Below are 21,326 nucleotides of genomic sequence, written 5' to 3' on the forward strand. Positions count from 1 at the left end.
AAATAAAAGAGCTGTGGGATATTTACACATTGGAATACTAAAGAGCTATAAAAAAGAAGGACCTCTTCTTACCTTTTGACACAGCATGATGGACCTGGAGATTATTATGCTAAGTGAAATAAGCCAGTCAGAAGAAGACAAATATCTTATGATCTCATTTATATGTGGAATCTAATGAACAAAATAACCTGATGAACAAAACAGGTGCAGCGACATGGAAGCATGGAACAAACTGACAGATATCAGAGGGAGGGAGGGAGTGGAGGGCAGGAAGACATTAACCAAAACCTTATATGCATATATGCATAGCCCATGGAAACAGACAATAGTGTGGTGGAAGCTTAGGTGGGTCGGGAGCCGGGTGGGGGAGGGCAAAGGGGAAAAATGGGGGCATCTATAATACTCTCAACAATAAAAATATATTTAAGAAAGCACAAAAAACAATTTGTCCTGTCTTACCAATATTATAAAGTGCTTCGGTACAAGAAGAATCATTTCTCAGAGCCTCTTTATAGAATTCAGCTGCCTTCTCATAGTCACCATTTGCAAACACTGTATTCCCTTTGTTAGTAAGAGCAGATGGATTATATCTATCAGAGTTCACAGCTAAATCTGCATAGCTGCTGGCTTGTGCAAATTCGTTTTCCTAAAGCACAAAACATATACAAATTATTTGGAGTTCATCAAATGTTTTTTTTGAGATTACAGACATGAAAAACAGAAACAAGTATTTTACATCTATTGGGTTTGATAGGCTTATTCAGCACTTTCAACTATCCATGTGTCTTATGATTGATGTCTCCAGTCTCATGTTTTGAATAACATCGCTATCTATATGTAGGTGGCTCCATTTCAAATGCCCAAATCTCATGTTATTGTTTACTGCACACCATGCTTCCCAAACCTCAAGTCCTTGAAGTAGTATGAAGGCATCACTGTCCATCTGCCCTGATCAAACTGGGTGAATCACCTACTAAGTCCTAGCACTCGATTGTCTTTGCTTCTTCACTCCTCCTCGCTGCCAAGTGCTCCATCAGGACCCTGCCATATAGACCTCTCAGTTCTTAGGTGGTGTGGCCTTTGGTGCCCTATCAGCTTGGCTAAGCTGGGGGCCACCGTTCCCAGAACACCTTTCCCTGTGTGGCTCTTGACTAGAGTTGGCTGAAGGGAACTTCTAGAATATGAAGCAGCAGCCTTCCTCTCTGCAGGTCTTTTTCTGGTCATCAGATACATGCCTGATACAGAAATGCTGGGGTTCCAGCCTGTCCTCCTCACTCACTTCTATTCCACACCTGGTTGTTCTTCCTGACTGCATTGTTCCTGCTGACGACAGTGACCTAGATCCATGCTGAGGCCTGGCAGTGGATTCAGAGGAGGCAGCTGTTCCAGGAAGTGTCCCCCCGGGTGGCTTCTGGATGTGCTAGGCCATTCACTGACTGAATGGTGACCCCTGCTCAGGTTGCCAAACACTGCTTCTTCACCTTCACTCCCACAGCTCCTCCACCACTATGGATGTTCTAATTCCTGTATCCCTTCTCTCATAACACTTCCAGTGGCTACCCTGACTGAATTTCTGAAAAACTGAGATATCATTCAAATATTGACCCTTTAAAAATGTACAGTTCAGTGTCATTTTATATATTTCATGTCTTCGATTTCTCTTAGTGAAAACAGATCCTCAAAGTAAGAAATGGCTGAAGGACAGAGATCCAATCAAAGATGTGGCTGTATCATCTCTGGAGACATTTCAGATTTAAGAGTGCCTAGCAGAGCCAACTTTCTCTCTCAGGTAGTATCTTTAGGGCTCTGTTCAACAGCAGCCTCATACAACTAAGTAGAAAAAGGTGTGCCTTAAAAGAAAATTATGGATGTGGTTTTGGGGGCATAAGGACACCCCAACGAGATTTATAGAAAATTTTCCAAGTTTTTAAGGGAGTTGGACTAATGAAAGTGTTGCCAGCTTGGATTAAAGGTACAGACACAGTCCAAAATGAAAAAGGGCCTCTGGACCCCCAATTTTTCCGGGCAAAAAGGAGGCTAAGAAAGTTAATCAGCTGCAAACAATAGGTTGTTGTTGTTTTTTCTGTAAAAGAAAGGTGCTCTCAGAGGACACAACCAAGAGCCAGAGACCAAAGGATTGGAGACCACCCACCAGGGATCAGAGCTGGGCCCTCATCAAGGAACACTTCCTTTTCCCACATTTGGGGGCACTGACCACAAGTGCTTAGCTGAGTTTCAGAACTGCTAAGGACCAGTGCCTCCATCCCATCCCTTTTGAATGGGAGCGTCTATTACAGTTTTCCTATCCTTGGCTCACCACAGAAAATTAAGTGTATGGGGCAGATGTGATTTTTTTTGTTCCTGGATCTTTAGATCAAGAGGACCTGTGCCTGAGAAAGTTCTTTCTCTATCTAGACCTTATAAAGAGGCTAGCCTCAGACTACGATGATGAGACTATGAGAGTCTTGGGAGGGGTATGTACATTTTGAATATGGAAAGGATGTGAATAACTGGGCCTTGAACGCAGGCAGTGATACACTCACTGTTAAAACAATGGCCACAATGGATGACACCGCCCAGTCTTCATGCCCCTGTATGTTTCTCTCCCATGGTCATTTTGCTCAATAAGATAACAATGAATTCAATGCAGAGAGGAACCTGATAAACACCTGTGCACTGGGGTCTCCTCGATGGATCCTGTCCCATGTAGGAAGTCCAGGCTCTCCTGCTAGAGAAGCATTGGAGGGCTGAGATGCCTGGCCAGCACTAGGCTTAGGGCTTCAACACATGATTTTGGAGGGCACAATTCAGTCCATAGCATCTATTATGAAAGCTTATAATTCACAGAGACAATCATCAAATTTTATCTGTAACCTGACTTCCTGTCTGAGATCAGTGTTACACATGTCTCCTGGACATTTGAATTATATTGCCATCACTATAAAAATTAAAAAATATATTTAAGAACAAACTTGGCATCTTCCCCTCTAATTCGCACACTCCTCTGCACATGTCTCTGGCACTACTCTCCTGCCAGCAGAATAAAACACTAGGGTCCTTCCTCACCAGGGACTTTATCTCTTTTCTGTCTTAACACAAAGGATGTAACACCTTTCTGCTATAACAGTGGTTCTATACGGCAGCAATTCTCAATGTGCACAAATCAGAAACTCTAAGAGGGACTGAAAGTGTAGTACAACCAAACACAATGATCCTACATACCTCTTCTCTCCCAGTTTTTTTTTTTTTTTGCCTCTGTGCATTGTTTATTCCCTTAGTTTCCCTGCAAATGTCCCCGTCTCTTTTATCTATACTCTGACCTTTAAGATCCAACTTCTCTCTGGAATCTTCCCCCAAACCCCTAAATGAAAATGCTATTTGCCTCCTCTGAATTTCTAAAGCATTTAGTATCTCACATTAATTTGATGTTCTCTACTTTCAGCCAACCTTCCTTCCTTTCTACTCTACCCATCTGCCCCCTTTGTTCTAAATTAAGAATGTTCCCTTTTAGGAAGCTTTTAGCCTTTTAGTATTCCCCATGATTGGCATCCATAGATGTTCAACCTCTGCTTGTTATAGATGACACTGTGACCTTACATAAGTCATATAACCTAAGATGTCACTTTCGTTATTACTAGCCTTGAATTGAAATGTTATCTCCAGCTCATCTCCCAGATCTACACTCTACAATTTCATGATGTGATGTTTCCCACCACCACTTTTCACCCTCCCTTCTCCTCCTGAGATGTCCTCTCATTCATGCCCATAAACTCAACCGCTGGCCCAGAACTTGTTATATGACCTGGCCTTCCATATACCCTGTTCCACTGACATTCTGCATATGCTCTGTCAAGTCTCTCCTTAGGCCAGCTCCTCAGGCAGAAATTTAGCAACATGAAAATACCACATTATCAAATCTTAGTTACAAAAACATAAAACTTACCAAATAATACAGAAATGAGAGGTTGGTTGCAGCTGCACTTTTCACTCTACTGTCCTTTTTTTCAAACATTTTTAAGGTCTCTATAGCCTAGAAATAAAATATCTCTAAGTTATTACCATTATAATATGACAGTGTTCAGGCTAACTGTAGGAGCAGGGATGGACAAAAGATGGGTGCATTAATATGATTAAGAAAACATGACAAATTGAGAATTTCATTTGGGAATTAAAATTTATAAAAAATAAAATGACACTAAAAATAACATAACTAAAATTAAGAACACAATAGATGTGTTTAATGCCATATTAGACCGTAGAAGAGAGCAGTAAATAGCAAGCCTGTGAGTGTTGTTACACAGTTTAGTTTACTCTGCACAATGGTGTGCGTGGTAAGGTTTTTACCTAAAAATCATGATCCAATTTGCTCTCTGCAAAATAATTTTATAATTTCTGCTTCTGGCCATTAGAAACTAGCTTACAGAAGACCATTGTCCTATTGAGAACAATTAGAAAAGTTAGATAAAATACTGAAAATATTTTCTGAAGGCACTGAAGAGCTACAGAGGCAACCAGGATTTGAAGGTCAAACAAGATCCCAGAAAACATTCCAACTAAATAAAATAAGCACAGCAAAATAAAAGGCTAAAAAATGTTCTTAGAAAAGACCATAAGAGGCATATAGGAACAAAGTGAAATCTCATATAAGCATGTTAGAGCAGGCAGTTAGAAAGATATGAGCTGGGAGAGGTAGGTGGGGCTTGGAGGGAGTGTGTGTGAGATGTGACAAACTGAAAATAGACAATTAGGTGGCAGACCCTTATGTGGGCAGATTCAGAGCCCTCCAGGATGTAGCCTAACCAGTGGCATAGCACCTAGATGAAGGAGCTTTATAGCTTAAAGATACATTTTTTTGAGACATGTGGGAGGGCGTGACTTGCCCTTGCCTAGGGACTTTCCAGCCTAGGGGTATAAATCCTCTAAACTCCCAAATATTGGGGCCTGCTGAGCTGCCCGCTCAGGGCACTAGGTTTGATCTCAGCTGACTGAGTTGCCTGCTCAGGCCCTATCTGAGTGTATTTCTTTCCTACAGATAAATCCTTGACTGCTTTTGCTGCTATTTGTTGTCTCTTGTTTGAATTCATTCCTACAAGCAAGACAAGAACTGGGGGCACAAAGTACTCTCTGGCAGAGCTTATCTCTGGCCAGAAGCCCCCTTGACCACCACTGACAAACATAACTGGAATTCCAGAAGGTGAAGAAAGGCTAGTGGCTGAGGATTTTCCAAAACTGATGACAGAAAATAATTCTAGGAGTATTACAAAAAATGATCTGAAGTAGATCCAAATATAACTACATTTAAAAGCCATGAGAAATCAAAGTATACTTTTAACCACCTGAAAGTCTGAGATAATTGTAACCAAATAGGACATTTGGAATGGCCAAACACCTTGCGTGAAAGGTGAATAAGTTATCAACTTTGGAATTACTAAGAAATATCAGGGTGGAAAAAAAAGTAGAGAAAGATGATGGGTCTGCCTACCTGCATGCCTTCCTCCTTCCCTTCCAAATGCATTTACTGAGTAGAATATGCTTTGCTTCATGGTGCCTCCTGCTGCCAGAGAGCACTGTGTCCAAGCAAAAATCCTTCTTGAGCTTTGACAATGGCCATCAGCTATTGGTATTGAAAATATCTGACAAAGTCTGACCTGTGTGCTGTTCAAATGTCTGACCTCAAATGAAGTCAGAAACATGAAACATACTTGACTTAATGTTTTTTAAGGGTAGAAGATTTAAAAATACTAGATTCCATAAGCTTTGGTTATAATATGAGTAAATAATTATTCTTTTACAGGGGTTTTGAGTATTTTAAAGAAAACTTTTGGGAGTTTCTAGGCCAGCAATTAATATAATTCCACAAAGTAAACTCTGGAAGAAAAAAACCCAAACATGCCCTCACTTTTGAGATTTTTATTTCACTTATGTTTCTGGACAGTCCTCTTTAAAACTGCTAAGAAGGTCCTAAAACTTATATCAGAAGTTACTGCTGCTTGTACTGCTCAACCGTGGAAGTCTCCTCATAGACCCCTCACTCAGTCTCTACACTATTTGTGGGAAAGCCACTATTTATGTAAGTTTATAAGCTGCATTTCACTTTGAATAAGAATTGAGATGTTTTTACCTTTACTTTTGAATTGTGTCACAAATGTATATGCAAATTTAAAACATAAGTCATTTGAATAGGAATTAACACACAGCCATTAAACTCTGAAGTCACGTGAGAGGGAAAGAAAACTGCTCCCTAGTATGTGAGAGCCATGTAGAAAAGAAAGCAGAAATTACATTCTTAAAACAGGTAAATTAAACTGTTATTAAAATCCTGAACTATGGTAATATATTGTTAAATCTTTCTAAAAAGACCACTTAAAAATAATATACTGAAAAAAAAGACAAACATGTTTTTTTCTATTTTGTGACCTAAACAGTACTTCCCACACAAACAAAAATTTTGTTTTGGCCCAGAGATGACTTCAGCAGGATAACAAAAAACAAGTGATCTCGCTTTGCTTCCATTTAACAGCATGACAGCAGAATTAAAGAGCTATCAGTGGTACATTTAATGACCCACAGTGTGATGATCAAATGACAGAATAGATATAAAGATCCTTTGATAAGTCTTTTTAGAGAGGAAACAAGACGGCGGCGTAGATAACAGCTGTACTCACCGCCTCCTACAACATCAAAATTACAACTAAAATACAGAAAAACTGTCATGCAGAACCTCCTGAAATCTAGCTGAACAGAAGCCCTACAACCAGGGAACTGAAAAAGCATTGAGGCCGGTAGGAGGGACAGAGATGCGGGTGGATCAAGGCTGGATCACAGAGATGCGGCTGCAGGCCCACACCCGGTGCTGCAGTTGAAACCTGGGAGGGAATCTCGGTGGTGGAGGTTTCCTGGAGGAGTAAGGGGTCCCAGCCCCACATCAGGCCCCCCAGCCCAGGGCTCCAGGGCCAGGAAGAGAAGTCCCCACACCTTCAGGCTGTGAAAACCAGTGGGGACTGTCGCCGAGGGTCACGGGAGTCCCAGGCAACTCCTCTTAAAGGGCCTGTGCACGGACTCACTCCCTCTGAGCTCCAGCGTCAGGCAGCAGCTTGAAAAGAACCTGGGACACTTGGGGAGGAACTAACCTGCCTGAAATTGGGGCGAGAGCTGGAGGGGCAGCTTTTTCCCAGACAGAAGAGCTGGCAGAGGCCATTGGCCCTATGGTGAGCCTTCCCCGCACAGAGCCAGGAAGCAGGCACCATATTTGAATCTCCAGTACCTGACTCACACCTTTGGGCCCATCCTGATGATTCCTGGAGGCCCCGCCCCTCCCTACCTGTAAGCTCATCCAAGCCATTTCCAGTGGCTTTTCTATGCAAGTGGCCTCTTGAGCCTTATGCTTAGGACTTTCCTAAAATCTCTCAAACAAGCAGTAGCGTGCCCCATATGGCTTGATAAGTGGCTCCAGGCCTGGCACTAGTGGCAGCCTGCATTGGTTCATAGCTTGGCCTCTCCTGGACAACGCCAAGCCCAGCACAAGTAGCAGCCAACTATGGTTTGCTGTGTAGCTCATGCTGGGTGGCCCTGGGGAAAGCACTGGCAGAAGCTGACTTTGCACCTCCTGGGAGACCCCGGAGACAGTCGACCTGGTGTCAGACTTGACCACATTGGATTACAACCCTACCACATCCACAGGTGACACACTCAAGGGATGCACTTGGTGAACACCAAAGCTCCACTGAAGTAAATCCTGCTCCATAGGGGTGTCTCCAGCACAACAGCTCTTTGGCTGTAGTTGCAGCTCGTCCTCACAGCTGATTGGCCTGGGGGGTCAATTCCTCCCAGTAATGCCAACAGCAACCAAGGCTCAACTACAACAGGACAGTGCACACAGCCCACACAGGGGAGCACCTACAAGGCCCAGCTCAGGTGACCGGGGAGGCTGAGTCATTGGACCCTACAGGACACCTACTACACAAAACCACTCTACAAATTCCAGGAGACATAGCAGCTCTACCTAATACATAGAAACAAACAGCTGGAAGCAGCTTAAATGTGGACACAAAGAAACATGTCACAAAGGAAAGAACAGAAGAAATCTCTAGAAAAGGAACTAAATGAAATAGAACCAAGCAAGCTAACAGATACAGAGTTCAGAATTTTGTTTATAAGGATGCTCAAGCATATTAGTAAGAGTATTATGAAAACAACTGAGAAAACTGATGACATAATAAAGTACCAATCTGAAATGAAGGCTACATGAACTGAAATGAAGAATAATTTACAGGGAATCAATAGTAGAGTAGAGGACGCTGAGAATCAAATCAGCAATTTGGAACATGAGGAAACAAAAAACACCCAAGCAGAAGAGTAAAAAGAAAAAATCCAAAAATACGAAGAGAGTATAAGGGGCCTCTGGGACAACTTCAAGAGGCCCAACATTTGTATTATTGGGGTAACAGAAGGAGAAGAAAGAGAGCAAAAAATTGAAAACCTATTTGAAAAAATAATTACAGGAAACTTCCCCTACCTGGGGAAAGAAATCGACTTACAAGTCCAGGAAGCACAGAGTCCCAAACAAGAGGAACACAAAGAGGCCCACACCAAGACACATCATAATTAAAATGCCAAAGGCTAAAGACAAAGAAAGAATCTTAAAAGCAGCAAGAGAAAAGCAGTTAGCTACCTACAAGGGAGCACCCATACGACCGTCAGCTGATTTCTCAACAGAAACTTTGCAGGCCAGAAGGGAGTGGCAAGAAATATTCAAAGTGATGAAAAACATGGAACTACAACGAAGATTACTCTACCCAGCAAAGCTATCATTTAGAACTGAAGGTGAGATAAAGAGCTTCACAGATAAGAAAAAGCTAAAGGAGTTCATCACCACCAGACCAGCACTACATGAAATGTTGAAGGGTCTTCCTTAAGAAGAAGCTAATGAACAAAAGAATCTGATGAACTAAATAGATCCAGAGACACTGACACAGGCACCAGACGATCATATTTCAGAGGAAAGAGGGAAGAGGGGTGGAGGGTGGAAGAGATTAACCAAAGAAGTTATATGCATATATGCATAACCCATGGACACAGTTAATAACTGTGGGGTTAAGGCCTGGGGAGGGGGTGTGAGGGAGGTCGAGGGGGTCAATTGGGGGGAAAAATGGGACACCTGTAATAAAAAAAGTCTTTTTAGTGCTTTACAAATGTTAGAACAATTTGTTTTTACCCTCATCTGAGGATATTTTTTTCCTTTGATTTTTTTAGAGAGAATGGGAGGGAGGAGAGGAGGCAAAGAGAGGCACACTGACTTGTTGCCTTCTACAAGGGGCCCTGACTGGAGCAGGGATCAAACCTGCAACCCAGGGAGCTGCCCCTGACCGAGAATCAAACCCACAGCCCTTTGGTGCACAGACCAACACTCTAACCACTGACCCACACTGGTAAGGGCGCTAAAGCAACATTAAGCACACTAAATTCGTACACAAAATGGAACCAGTCCATGGTACTGCACTGTATTAATCATGTAATCATAACATGAACACTAGGGCAGCCTCTCATATCTGGGAGTAGATGGCATTCTCCTCACCCCTCTAGAAGGGGTTAGTCATTTCTATTGTCTCCTAGACAAAAGGAAGGTCCTTCAGTAGGAAGAAAGCCAGAAAACACAGGCTTGGGATAGGATGTTCTTGGCCCCTGCTCTCCGGGTCTAAACTCGGAGAAGCTGAGTTTTCTAGTTACTGGCGCATATTACACTAACCACTGGCTTTATAAACTAGAGTATCAAGTTTCATTCTGTTTATTCTCTTTTGTCCCCTTTCCTCTTTTATAAAGCTGTCTATTCCTCTGGTTTTGTCACAACTATGTCTCACCTGTTCCACCTCCACCAGAGGAAGCAAGAAAGCAGTGGTAGCAGTGAGAGATCCTGGAGGGTTTTGAAACTGTGTTTTCAATAGGACCCTCTTAGATCCAATGCAACATAAAACAGACAGCAGGTGAAAACCGTGGATGGGAGCCCCAGGCTACTATTCCAGATCCTGGCCTTCCTTCTCCTACACGTAATACCCGATTCTGAAAAACCTTAGAGCTTCAGGGAGCAGCTTGAAAACCTCTAGGAGAAAGTTAATCTCTGGACTAGAACATGGTTTAATAATTTAGCAAACAACCACATTTTACATGAAAAGCATTTACATTTTTAGGAAGAGGACAGCCCTAGCCAGGTGGCTCAGTTGATTGGAGCATCGTCCTGTGCTGTAGGATGATGGTAGGGAGGTTCAACTCCTGGTCAGGACACATACGTAGGTTGCAGGTTCGATGCCCAGAGGGGCGTGTAAAGGAAGCAACCAATCTATGTTTCTCTTCTCTTTCCTCTCCCTCTAAAAATCAATAAAAACATGTTCTAGGGTGAGGATTATAAAAACAAACAAACAGGATAAACAGGTCAAAATTCAAACAAAGTATCACAGTAATGGAAATTATGGTCAGATAGAAGTCACTCACCTTCAGAATATTCAGAGGTAACATTATTCTAGAGAGGAGTTTCCCAATATGATTGTTTTGCTCAAATAACATATGAAATATCATCTAACTTTTTAAACTTACTTGGTTAAAGTCCTTTTGTCTCAAGTATGTAATTGCTTTATTTATTTCCAGGTCATTTGCTAGCTCTACATATTGAGAAGCTTTCACAACTTCGACACACCTATAATGTAAAGTGGAAAAAAGGTTATTTTGTTTTACTATATTTTTGTTGGTTTTCTTAAATTTGACTTTTGGAAAAAAAATTTGAAGTGTCCCTACTGTTATGTAAGCCTAAGTATTTGCTTTCTTCCAATAAAGGCATTGAATTGCTGAATTCTACAGTTCTCAACTAATTTCCTCATCCAATTTTTCATTAGCCTGCTGTCATTTCTAAATATTTATGGTATTTTAAATGAAATTGGATTATAGCTACATTCTGGTTTTGGGGTTTACTAAAACAATTTCAATTTTTAACAGGTAAAATTGTTTCTATATATTTTTTCATCTTAAATGCTGTGATGGTGAGAAAAATTCAATAGAAATTACAGAATATATTTCATTTTTGTGAGTCCAAACTTGAACAGACTATAGATCTGTTCCCCAAAGCACACAGAATATCTATTTTTAACTGTATATCAGGCACTGTGCCAATTCCTTTACAAGCGTTGTCACATTTAATCTTCACAACAACACTGAATGACAGGCATTGTCTCTACTTCATGGATAGGAAAATGGAAGAACTGAGATCACATAGGTAGCAAACTGTTAAGTAAGAATTTGAACCCAATTTTCGTTGATACCAAAACCCACTGCACCAAGACCAACGGTCTTAAAATTGAGGTCAATTGAGATCAATTTAGGATTAGTTGGATTAACATAATTAATTTAAAATAAGGATCATGAGCCTTATTTTAAAACACAGAATAGAAAAAATATCAATGGGCATTGTACATAATAAGGGGAAGGATTGTTTCAAGAAACCTTGTAAATTTCAGTAAACAATGGAAAATATATTTCTTACTGAGAGTCTGGTTAACAAATGTTTTAAAGCCACTGGCCTAGACCAATATTTAAAAACTATTAAAGCAGAAGATCTCTTTCTTCAAGAAGAATCTGTTTACTTTAACCTTGATTTATAAAAGAGGCCTCGTGCTTGAAGTGGGGAGAGAGGACTTGAAGCCCTGTCTGATCAGTGCTCCTTTCAATGTCCCTCTTTCCCCAGCCCCACCTCCCACCCCTACCAACAAGTTAAACCTGTAGACACAGCTAATGAAACTTCAAGAACTACAAGGAAATAATTTGAAAACCATTGATTCAGTTATGCATTCAGCAAACATTTAATGTCTATTGTACATCAGATATTATGTTTGGTAGAGGGATGTAAGGATAAATAAGATACTGTTCATGCCCTTATGAGGGAAGTAGGCCAGTGAATTGCATTGTGTGAGAACTGTTGTAAAGAATACAAGAATACAGAGGCAGAGAATCTAAACCAGATTGGGGAAAGGAATTCAAGAGATATCTGAACTCAGTTTGAAGAACAAGGAAGAACTGATTTGGCAAAACAAGAAGGGTGTCCGGCTCGGTGGCTCAGTTGGTTGGAGCATTGCCCCATACACCAAAAGTGTTGTGCGTTTGATTCTCAGTCAGGGCACATACCGAGGTTACAGGTTCCATCTCCAGTCGGGAGTGTGTACAGGAGGCAACCGATCAATGTTTCTTTTTCACATGGATGTTTCTGCCTCTCCCTCCCCTCTAAAATCAGTAAACACATCCGTGGGTGAGGATTAAAAAAAAACCTGAGAAGGGAATTCCAGGAAGGGGAGATAGCATGTGTACAAATGTGGCAGACCAAAAAAGCAGGAACTATTTAAGAAATTGATTCCTTCACCATGTTGCTATTAACAAGTCAAGGGCCTCAAAGACAAATACACTGTGCCCTCCTGCCTATCTTTCTCAAATAGGTGTGTGCAAATGAATGTAGCCCTACAGAAAATTATTTGAGTAATTTCCCTCAATTTTCCTAAGGATGTATGTACATAGCTTTCACCATTCTAGTTGCATAGGATGCCTCAGAACCTCAGGGCTTAACTGTCTTAAGGACTCTATGTGAGAAAGGCTGACAGTGTTTGCACTTTCAAGAATACTCTTCTCTCTGCTTAGAAGGTCCTCCCCTTTCCCCCGCTTTATCCTTACTAACCCTATACTTTCAAAAAGTTCCATGTATCTCCTGGACATTTGACTGTGTCACCTCAGACGCCAGCCCACCGCAGCACCAGGCCAGCCACCATGGCCCCAGGCTAGGCCAGCTCCCATGGACATAGGCTTCTGGTCTGCCCAAGCGCCATAATAAGCCCTGAAGACCCAACCTCCAGGCCAGTCCCTGAGGCTACCAGGTTACAGGCCAACTCCTGCAGCATTAGACTCTAGGCTTGCTCTGAGGCCAGGCTGGCCCACATGGCCCTAGCTTCCAGGTAGGCTCCTGCAAAACCAGGCTCCTGGCCTGTCCCAATACCAGAACAGCCTCTGTGGATCTAGATGCTGAACCCACCCCAGTAGTCCCTAGTGCATGATTGGGGACCTAGGATCCAGGTCTGTCCATGCAGATCAAGGTCCCAGCCCCATAACTACAGATTCAAGCACAAAGCCTGCCCTAGTGGACCCAGGCTCCAGGCAGCTCCCTGTGTACCCAAGCACTAGGCCTGCTGATCTGCTAACTCAGGCACCAGACCTGCACACCCAAGTATTCCAGCAGCAAGCCTGCCCACAAACACCATCAGATGGTCTGCACAGGCTGATTGGTGAGGGGTTTTGCCCAAGAGAGTCAATTTGTAAAGATTATAAGAGCTGCCCACTTCCTCAAACACCAACACAAGGAAATAAAGATCAGAATCAATGAAATACATCACCACCAAAATAAACTAATGATACTTCAATGAGTGACCCTAAAAAATGGAAACCTATGAACTGCCTGACAAAAAACTCAGAATAATCCTCTTAAAGAAATTCAGTCAACTATAAGAAAACAGACAACTAAATGAAATTAGGAACATAATGAATTAATAAATAGAGAAGTTCAACAAAGACACAGAAACCATTAAAAAACAAACAGAGATTCTAGAGTTGAAGAATATAATGATTGAACTGAAGAATTCATAAAAAGCTTCAACAGGAGACTCAACCAAGCAGAGAAAGAAGTAGTGAACTAGAAGACAGATTATTTGAAATCATCAGTAGAGGAGCAAAATAGAGAATGAATAAGAGTGAAAAAGCCTACGTGCATTATGGAATACCATTAAAAGAAACAATCTATGTATTACTTGAGTCCCAGAAGAACAAGGGGGGTGAGAAGGGGCAAGGTGCTTATTTTAAAGAAATAATGGCTAAGAACTTCCCAAATCTGGGGAGAGATTTGAAAATCCAAGTTCATGAAGCTATTGGGTAACTCCGAAATTTCAACCCAACACAGTCTTCTCCAAAACACATTATAATAAAACTGGCTAAAGTTACACACAAGAGAGAATTTTAAAATCAGCAAGAGGAAAATAATTCTTTACATATAAGGAACCCCCATAAAGTTTTTAGCAGATTACTTAGCAGAAACCTTGCAGATCAGGACAGTGGGATGATATATTCAAAGTGCTGAAAGAAAAAAATGCCAACCAAGAATACTTTACCTGGCAAAGTTGTCTTTCAGAAATGAGAGACAGACTTACCCAAATGAACAAAAGCTAAGGGAATTCACCACCACTAAACCTGCTTTATAAGAAACTCTGAAAAGAGTTCTTTAATTTGAAATGAAAGGATACTAACTAGTAACATGAAAACATATAAAAATATAAAACATACTAGAAAAGGTAACTCTATAGTCAAATTCGGAATGCTTTAATATTTTAATATGGTGGTATGTCAAATCACTTAACTGTAGTATAAAGGTTGAAAGACAAAAGTATTACAAATAAGTATAGCTACAATAATTTGTTAGTGGATATACAATATAAAAAGAGGTAAATTATGACATCAAAAACAAAATTATGGGGGGGGTGTAAATGGGTAGTTTTTGTATACAGTTGAAGTTAAGTTGTTATTAGCTTAAAATAGACTGTTATATCTATAAGATGTTTATGTAAGCAAAAATCTACAGTAGATACACAAGGAGAGAGAGAAGAGAATGAAACAATACCACTAGAGAAAATCATCAATTCACAAAGACAGCAAAAGGGAAAGGAGGAAAAAGGAATAAGGCAACTACAAAAGAGCTAGAATGCAGTAAGATAGCATTAATGCCTATCAATAATTACTAATTAACCTATCAATATTATTAGCTATCAAAAATTACTTTAAGTGTAAATGGATTAAATTCTCCAGTCAATAAGCATAGAGTGTCTGAATGGATTAAAAACAAGTTCCCAACTATATTATGCTTACAAGAGATCTACTTTAGCTTTAAGGACACACATAGGCTCAAACTGAAGGAATGGAAAAAATATATTCCATGTATAAGGGAAACCCAAAAGGTAGCTATACTTAGACAAATACACTTTAAGTCAAAACTGTAACAAAAGATAAAGAAGGTCACTATAGAACAATAAAAAGGTCTATTCATCAAGAAGATATAACAATCATAAGTATATATGATTTCACTATCACAGTACCAAAATATATTAAGCAAATACTAACAGATCTGAAGGGAGAAATAGGCAATACAATAATAGTAGAAAATTTCAATACCCCACTTTCAATAATGGATCAATTAATTATACAACAGAAAATCAATAAGGAAACACTGGAGTTTAATTATACCTTAGCTCAGATGACCTAACAGAGATACAGAAATCCAACAGCAGCAGAATAACACATTCTTCTCAAGCAAACACACAACATTCTCCAGGATAGATCATGTGCTGTCACAAAACAAACCTTAGCAAATGGTATGGAACTATAAATCAATAACAAGAGGAAAAATGAAAAATTCACAAATATGTAGAAATTAAAAATCATATCTCTGAATAACGTATGGGTCAAAGAGGAAATCAAAAGAAAAAATTTTTAAATATTTTAAAACAAATAAATTGAGAACAAAATACACCAAAACTTATGGGATGCAGCAAAGCAGTTCCAAAAGGAAAGTTTATAGCAATAAATGCCTACATTAAGAAAAAAACCATAAAAAAAAAAGCGCCCAACCTAACTTTATACCTCAAGGAACTAAAAATATAAAAACAAATTAAGTCCAAAGTTAGCAGAAAGAAATAACAAAGAAAAAAGACCAGAGAAGAAATAAATGAAAGAGAAACTAGTAAAACAATAGAAAAGATGAACAAAAATAAGAGCTAGTTTTTTGTAAAGATGGACAAAACAGACAAATCTCTAGCTAGACTATCTTGGAAAAAAAGAGAAAAAACTCAAGTAAATAAAATCAGAAATGAAAACCATAAACCTCCTAGAAAAAAACAACAACAAGGGAAAAAGCTCCTTTGTATTGGTCTTGGCAATGACTTTTTGGATATGACACCTAAAGCACAAGGAGCAAAATAAAAACAAGTGACACTACATCAAACTAAAAATCTCCTGCACAGCAAAAGACAGAATCAACAAAATGACAAGACAACCTACAAAATAAGAGAAAATATTTGCAAATCATAGCAGATAAAATTTTAACCAATAAAAATATAAATTATGAAAAGAAAATACCATACCCATCCAGTTATACTGAATTTCCCTCTTACCAATCATATCCTACAGCAAAAGATGTTTCAATTACAGGAGCAATGAGTTTTGCAGCTGTCATGATGTATTTTTCTGCCATGGATTTTCTATATCAAACAAACAAAAAAAAGTTTATAAAGAAACATGGTATAAAATGTAAAAAAATTTAAGTGTAAAAATTATGTATCAAAGTTAACATACCATGAAGCCTGCAGAATGGTGAACAGCTACACTAGAAACCTGTAAGTCAGGTTGAAAATCAGGACTAGGAAATGGAAGCTGTGACTGCCTTCTGAGTCAACAGTTCACTTTTCTATTTTATGACACATGCTGACAAATTAAAGGAAGAGAATCTCTACAGAAAAATAGCTCTGCAGCTGATATTACATAACCTGCACTGTCTGTGGTCATTAAAGCAAATGGCCATTAAAGAAATATTGTGTGGTAAACAGTAAAACTGAATTACTACATGTCTCTATAGATTTGCCTCATTCATGTAAGTGGAATCACAGAATATGTGGTCTTTTGTGACCGGCTTCTTTTCTTTATCATAATGTTTATGGTTCACATGTATTGTAGTATATATCAGTACTTCATTCTTTTTTATGGCTAAATACTATTACATTGTATGGATAGACCATGTATTATTTATCCATAAGTTGTGAATACTTGGGTTGTTTCCACTTTTTAGATAGTATGGATAATGCTATGAACATTTGTGTGTAAGTTATTGTGTGGATATATGCTCTAATTTCTTTTGAGTACATACCTAGAAGAGAAATTGCTGGCTTAATCTTTTGAGGAATTTTCAGACTGTTCTCCAAAGTGGCTGTACCATTTTACATTCCCACCATCAGCATATAAAATTGCAATTTCTCTACATCCTCACCAATACTTATTACATCTTTTTAAAAAATATTTTTTAATTGATTTCAGAGAGAGGGAGAGAGAGAGAGAGAAACATCAAAGATGAGAGAGTGTCATTGGTTGGCTGCCTCCTGCACGTTCCTGACTGGGGATCGGACCCGTAACCTGCACATGTACCCTGACCGGGACTTGAACCACAACCTCCTGGATCATAGATAGATGCTCAACCGCTGAGCCACGCCGGCTGGGCAAATTTGTCTTTTTTATTACAGTCATACTAGTGGGTGTGATATCGCCAATACTTGTTATTACGTTTGTCTTTTTTGTTTTTATTGTTGGAGAGTTTTATTAAGATTTGTGCTCTTTCTTTTACAAGTATTAGGTAGAATGTAGTGATAAAGCCACTTGAACCTGGAGCTTATTTTGTTGAAATGCCTTTAATTGCATGTTTATAATGTCTAATAAATAAAAAACTACTCTTAATTTCTATTTTTTTGTTGTTGTTGAATAAGAATGTATTTAATCATAACATGTTTATAGCAGTCAGAATGAAGATGTAGGTGGAGCCATCTTATATACAAACCATATACATTTTTTAGGACTCTAAGTTAATTTTACTAGTGTCCAGACACCTCGTTAAATTCTAAATCATGACAATGAGGGAAAATCAGATTAATCACTTAACCTTCATTTATATTTAATATGACTTTCCTAAACAGATGGGGAATCATGCCAGCCAAGCAAATAGATTTGTGAAATTTACACAGTCAAAATGCAACAAAGCAATTTCATCGTTTTCCCTTTTCTCTGCTTTGAGTATTCTAACTCATTGTAACCAAGAATCACTGTAGTACTTGGCAAGGGGAGGTATGGAAATGCAGTGAGGACATGAGCAACAAGTGACATGGAATCCCTGCAGACTCCCCTGGAGCCATGATCTCAGAAAAGTCAATGCAAGTATGCAGCACAGAGACAGGCTGCTGTGTCCTTCCAACCATCGCTTCATGTTCTTAGATCCACCCTGAGCAGGGCAGCCAGAGCTGTTCTAAAAAAGGTTCACTTTATTCTTAATGTTCTCCAAGAGAAAGAAATGCCACAGTCTCCACAGGGATGAGGTAAAGATTAAACCAGATAATCCACGGAAAGGATTCAGCAAAGTGCTAGTCACATATAGCAAGTGCTCAAGCACTCTGTCAGCAAGGATTCTTAGTATTCAGTGATGCCCACAGAGCTGCTTTCAAGTACTTAGTGTTGGAAGCTATACTGATCAGCTGAGAATGCCTGTGGCCAAAAAGGTTTTGATAAATCAAATCTAAATCCCCCTCTCTATTATTCAGCAGTTTTTTGTACCTCTTAATATTTCCTCTACTTTTTATTTTTATTTTATTTTATTTTTTTAAATATATTTTTATTTATTTCAGAGAGAGGAAAGGAGAGGGAGAGAGAGAGATAGAAACATCAATGATGAGAGAGTCATTGATCAAGCCCACAACCGGGGTATGTGCCCTGACCGGGAATGGAACCCCAATCACCTGGATCCTAGGTCAACGCTCAACCGCTGAGCCACGCCCGGCCGGGCTCCTCTACTTTTTTAAAAAATTAATCTTTATTGTTGAAAGTATTAGAGATGTCCCCTTTTTACCCCATTGACCCCTTCTACCTCATCTCTACTCCTTCCCCAGGCCTTGACCACACAATTATCTATGTCCATGGATTATGCATATATGCATATAAATTCTTGAGTGAGATCATGTAATACTTGTCTTTCTCTGACTGGCTTATTTCACTTAGCATAATACTCTCCAGGTCCCTCCATGCTGTTTCAAAGGGTAAGAGATCCTCCTTTTTCACAGCTGCATAGTATTCCATGGTATAAATGTCCCACAGCTTTTTTATCCACTCAACTACTGATGGGCACTTGGGCTGTTTCCAGATCTTAGCATTGTAAATTGCGCTGCTATGAACATAGAGGTGCATATATATTCTTTCTGATTGGTGTTTCGGGTTTCTTAGGACATATCCCTAGAAGTGGGATCACTGGATCAAATGGCAGTTCCATTTTTAATTTTCTGAGGAAAGTCCATACTATTTTTTACCAATCTGCATTCCTACCAGCAGTGTATGAGGTTCCTGTTTCTTCACATCCTTGTCAACACTTGTCATTTGTTGAACTGTTGATGGTAGCCATTCTGACAGGTGTGAGGTGATCTCACTGTTGTTTAATTTGCATCTCTCTGATGATTAGTGACTTTAAGTGTTTTTTCATATGTCTATTGGCCATCTGTATATTCACTTTGGAAGTGTCTATTTAGGTCCTTTGCCCATTTTTTAATTGGATTGTTTGTCTTCTTTTTGTTAAGTTGTATGAGTTCCTTATATATTTTGAATATTAACCCCTTACCAGGCGTATTATTGGCAGAATCTCCATTTTATTTTTAATGTTAAACTACTTCCTAAAGATTAAGGGCCCTCCATACATATAATGAAATATCATACAGACTTGAAAAGGAAGGAAATTCTGACACATTACAACATGGATGAGCCTTGAGGATATTATGCTAAGTGAAATAAGACAGTCACAAAAGGATAAATAATGTGATTCCTCCAATATGAGGTTCCTAGAGCAGACAAATTCATAAACACAAAAAGTAGAAAGGTGGGTGCCAGGGGCTGGTGAGGGTATGCTGTAGAGTTGTTCAATGTGTACCAAGTTGCAGTCTGGGAAGATGAGGAAGTTCTTGTAACAAATCATTGTCAATATACTTAACACTCCTGAACCATGAGGATTATGTTAAGATGGTAAACTATATGTTAAGTGTATTTTACTACAATTAAAAAAAAAATAAGGGCCCTGTATATCATGTGATATACTAACAATATACCTGTTGCATATTCAATAAATATTAGAAGTTTCAAAACATACTTGGCAGAGACTAGGTACCATACTGGAGGAAGGAAAAAATAAAATGGAAAGAATTTTGTCTTTGGGAGCTGAAATTTAATTGGGAAGCTGGACAAAAACACATAAAGATACAATCTACAAAAATAAAGGTAATATAAACAAAATTCCAATATTGCCCAAATGCAGAGGGAAAGCGAATTACAAGGAAATAGTAAGAGTAACTGAGGAAGAATAACTGGAATCAAACAAGCACTGCCGTTATTGTAAAGGACAAAAGAGAATCCAGTGAAGTACAGAAATGGTGAAAAACAGGACTATTCAAGAAATACATTGCATATAATGAGCTTTGAAAGAAATAATCATATGCACATTCAAGTCTTTTATACAACTTTAACCAATATTATCAGATTTTAATTATTAAGTGCCCCAAATATTACCTTTCATGTTCCATTTGCCTTAGGTGGTCATTTTTTATAGCTTCAATCACTAAGTTAGTATGTGGATCATCCTGGAAAATAAAATTGGGAAAAAAATTAATAATTCAGAAATAAACACCAAGAACTTGGATTTCTAATCAACCTCACCACTAAGTAGTTGCAGAAAATTAACAGTAAATTAATCTTTCTACATCATTTTCCCTTATGTAAAGTAGAACTTCTTTTTCTTATTTCTGATTACCTGTCACATTTTCCAGTGAACTAACACAGATTCTGAGCAGCTGATAAAAACGTCAGGCTGGACAGAAAAGGACCAACTACACAGAAGCTGTGTGATATTATCAATTATAAACTCAAATACAAATGCTTTAATGATCATCAGTTACTTAGTATAATCCATATCTCTACTCCCTATTAAAAATACTTATTTTTTTACAACATATATTTTTTCTCATTATGAAATTAACATATAATAGTTAACATTTACTCAAAACTTCCTATATTCCAGGTACTGTTTTAAGCATTTCACATGCATACTCTCATTTAACCTTCACAACCCTATAAGGCAGGTTATTATAATTACATATAATTTATATATAAAGGAACTGAGGCACAAGAGAATAAGTACTGAGTGGTGGAACCAACAACAGAGCTGCAATGCCCTTAAAATCTATTAAGAAAATCTATTAAATTTGACTTATGAAATTGATATTATTATACTATTTTGATTTATAAATACAGGCAATTTCATATGGTTTGACTTAATGTAAAATAATCGTGGCATAGCGATAATTTCTGTGTAAGAAATTTGAAAAATATTTTTAAAAGCATTAAGAAAAAAATCTCATTCCAGAAACTACTTTTTCTATTTTGGTATACTTCCTTCCAGGTTATGTTCATGTATG

The 21,326-nt window shown here is 38.8% G+C and overlaps 1 protein-coding gene across 4 annotated transcripts in view; it reads right to left on the reverse strand.

The window, feature by feature from the left end:
• The window catches only part of IFT88 (intraflagellar transport 88), a 132,300-nt gene that overhangs the window by 73,503 nt on the left and 37,471 nt on the right, over positions 1–21,326 (reverse strand). For all 4 annotated transcript variants that reach the window (XR_015714049.1, XM_016203549.2, XM_016203548.2 and 1 more), the window contains 5 exons: positions 20,422–20,492; positions 16,236–16,322; positions 10,588–10,687; positions 3,944–4,030; positions 460–646 (listed from right to left, as the gene is read on the reverse strand). Coding sequence is in view for 3 of the 4 variants with exons in the window: in XM_016203549.2 (XP_016059035.2) it covers positions 460–646; positions 3,944–4,030; positions 10,588–10,687; positions 16,236–16,322; positions 20,422–20,492 (532 nt within the window). In the remaining variant the exon portion in view is untranslated. The remainder of the gene's footprint in view (positions 1–459; positions 647–3,943; positions 4,031–10,587; positions 10,688–16,235; positions 16,323–20,421; positions 20,493–21,326) is intronic.

This window comes from Miniopterus natalensis, chromosome 2 (assembly GCF_054644295.1).
Source record: "Miniopterus natalensis isolate mMinNat1 chromosome 2, mMinNat1.hap1, whole genome shotgun sequence".
In the NCBI taxonomy this organism is placed as follows: domain Eukaryota; kingdom Metazoa; phylum Chordata; class Mammalia; order Chiroptera; family Miniopteridae; genus Miniopterus; species Miniopterus natalensis.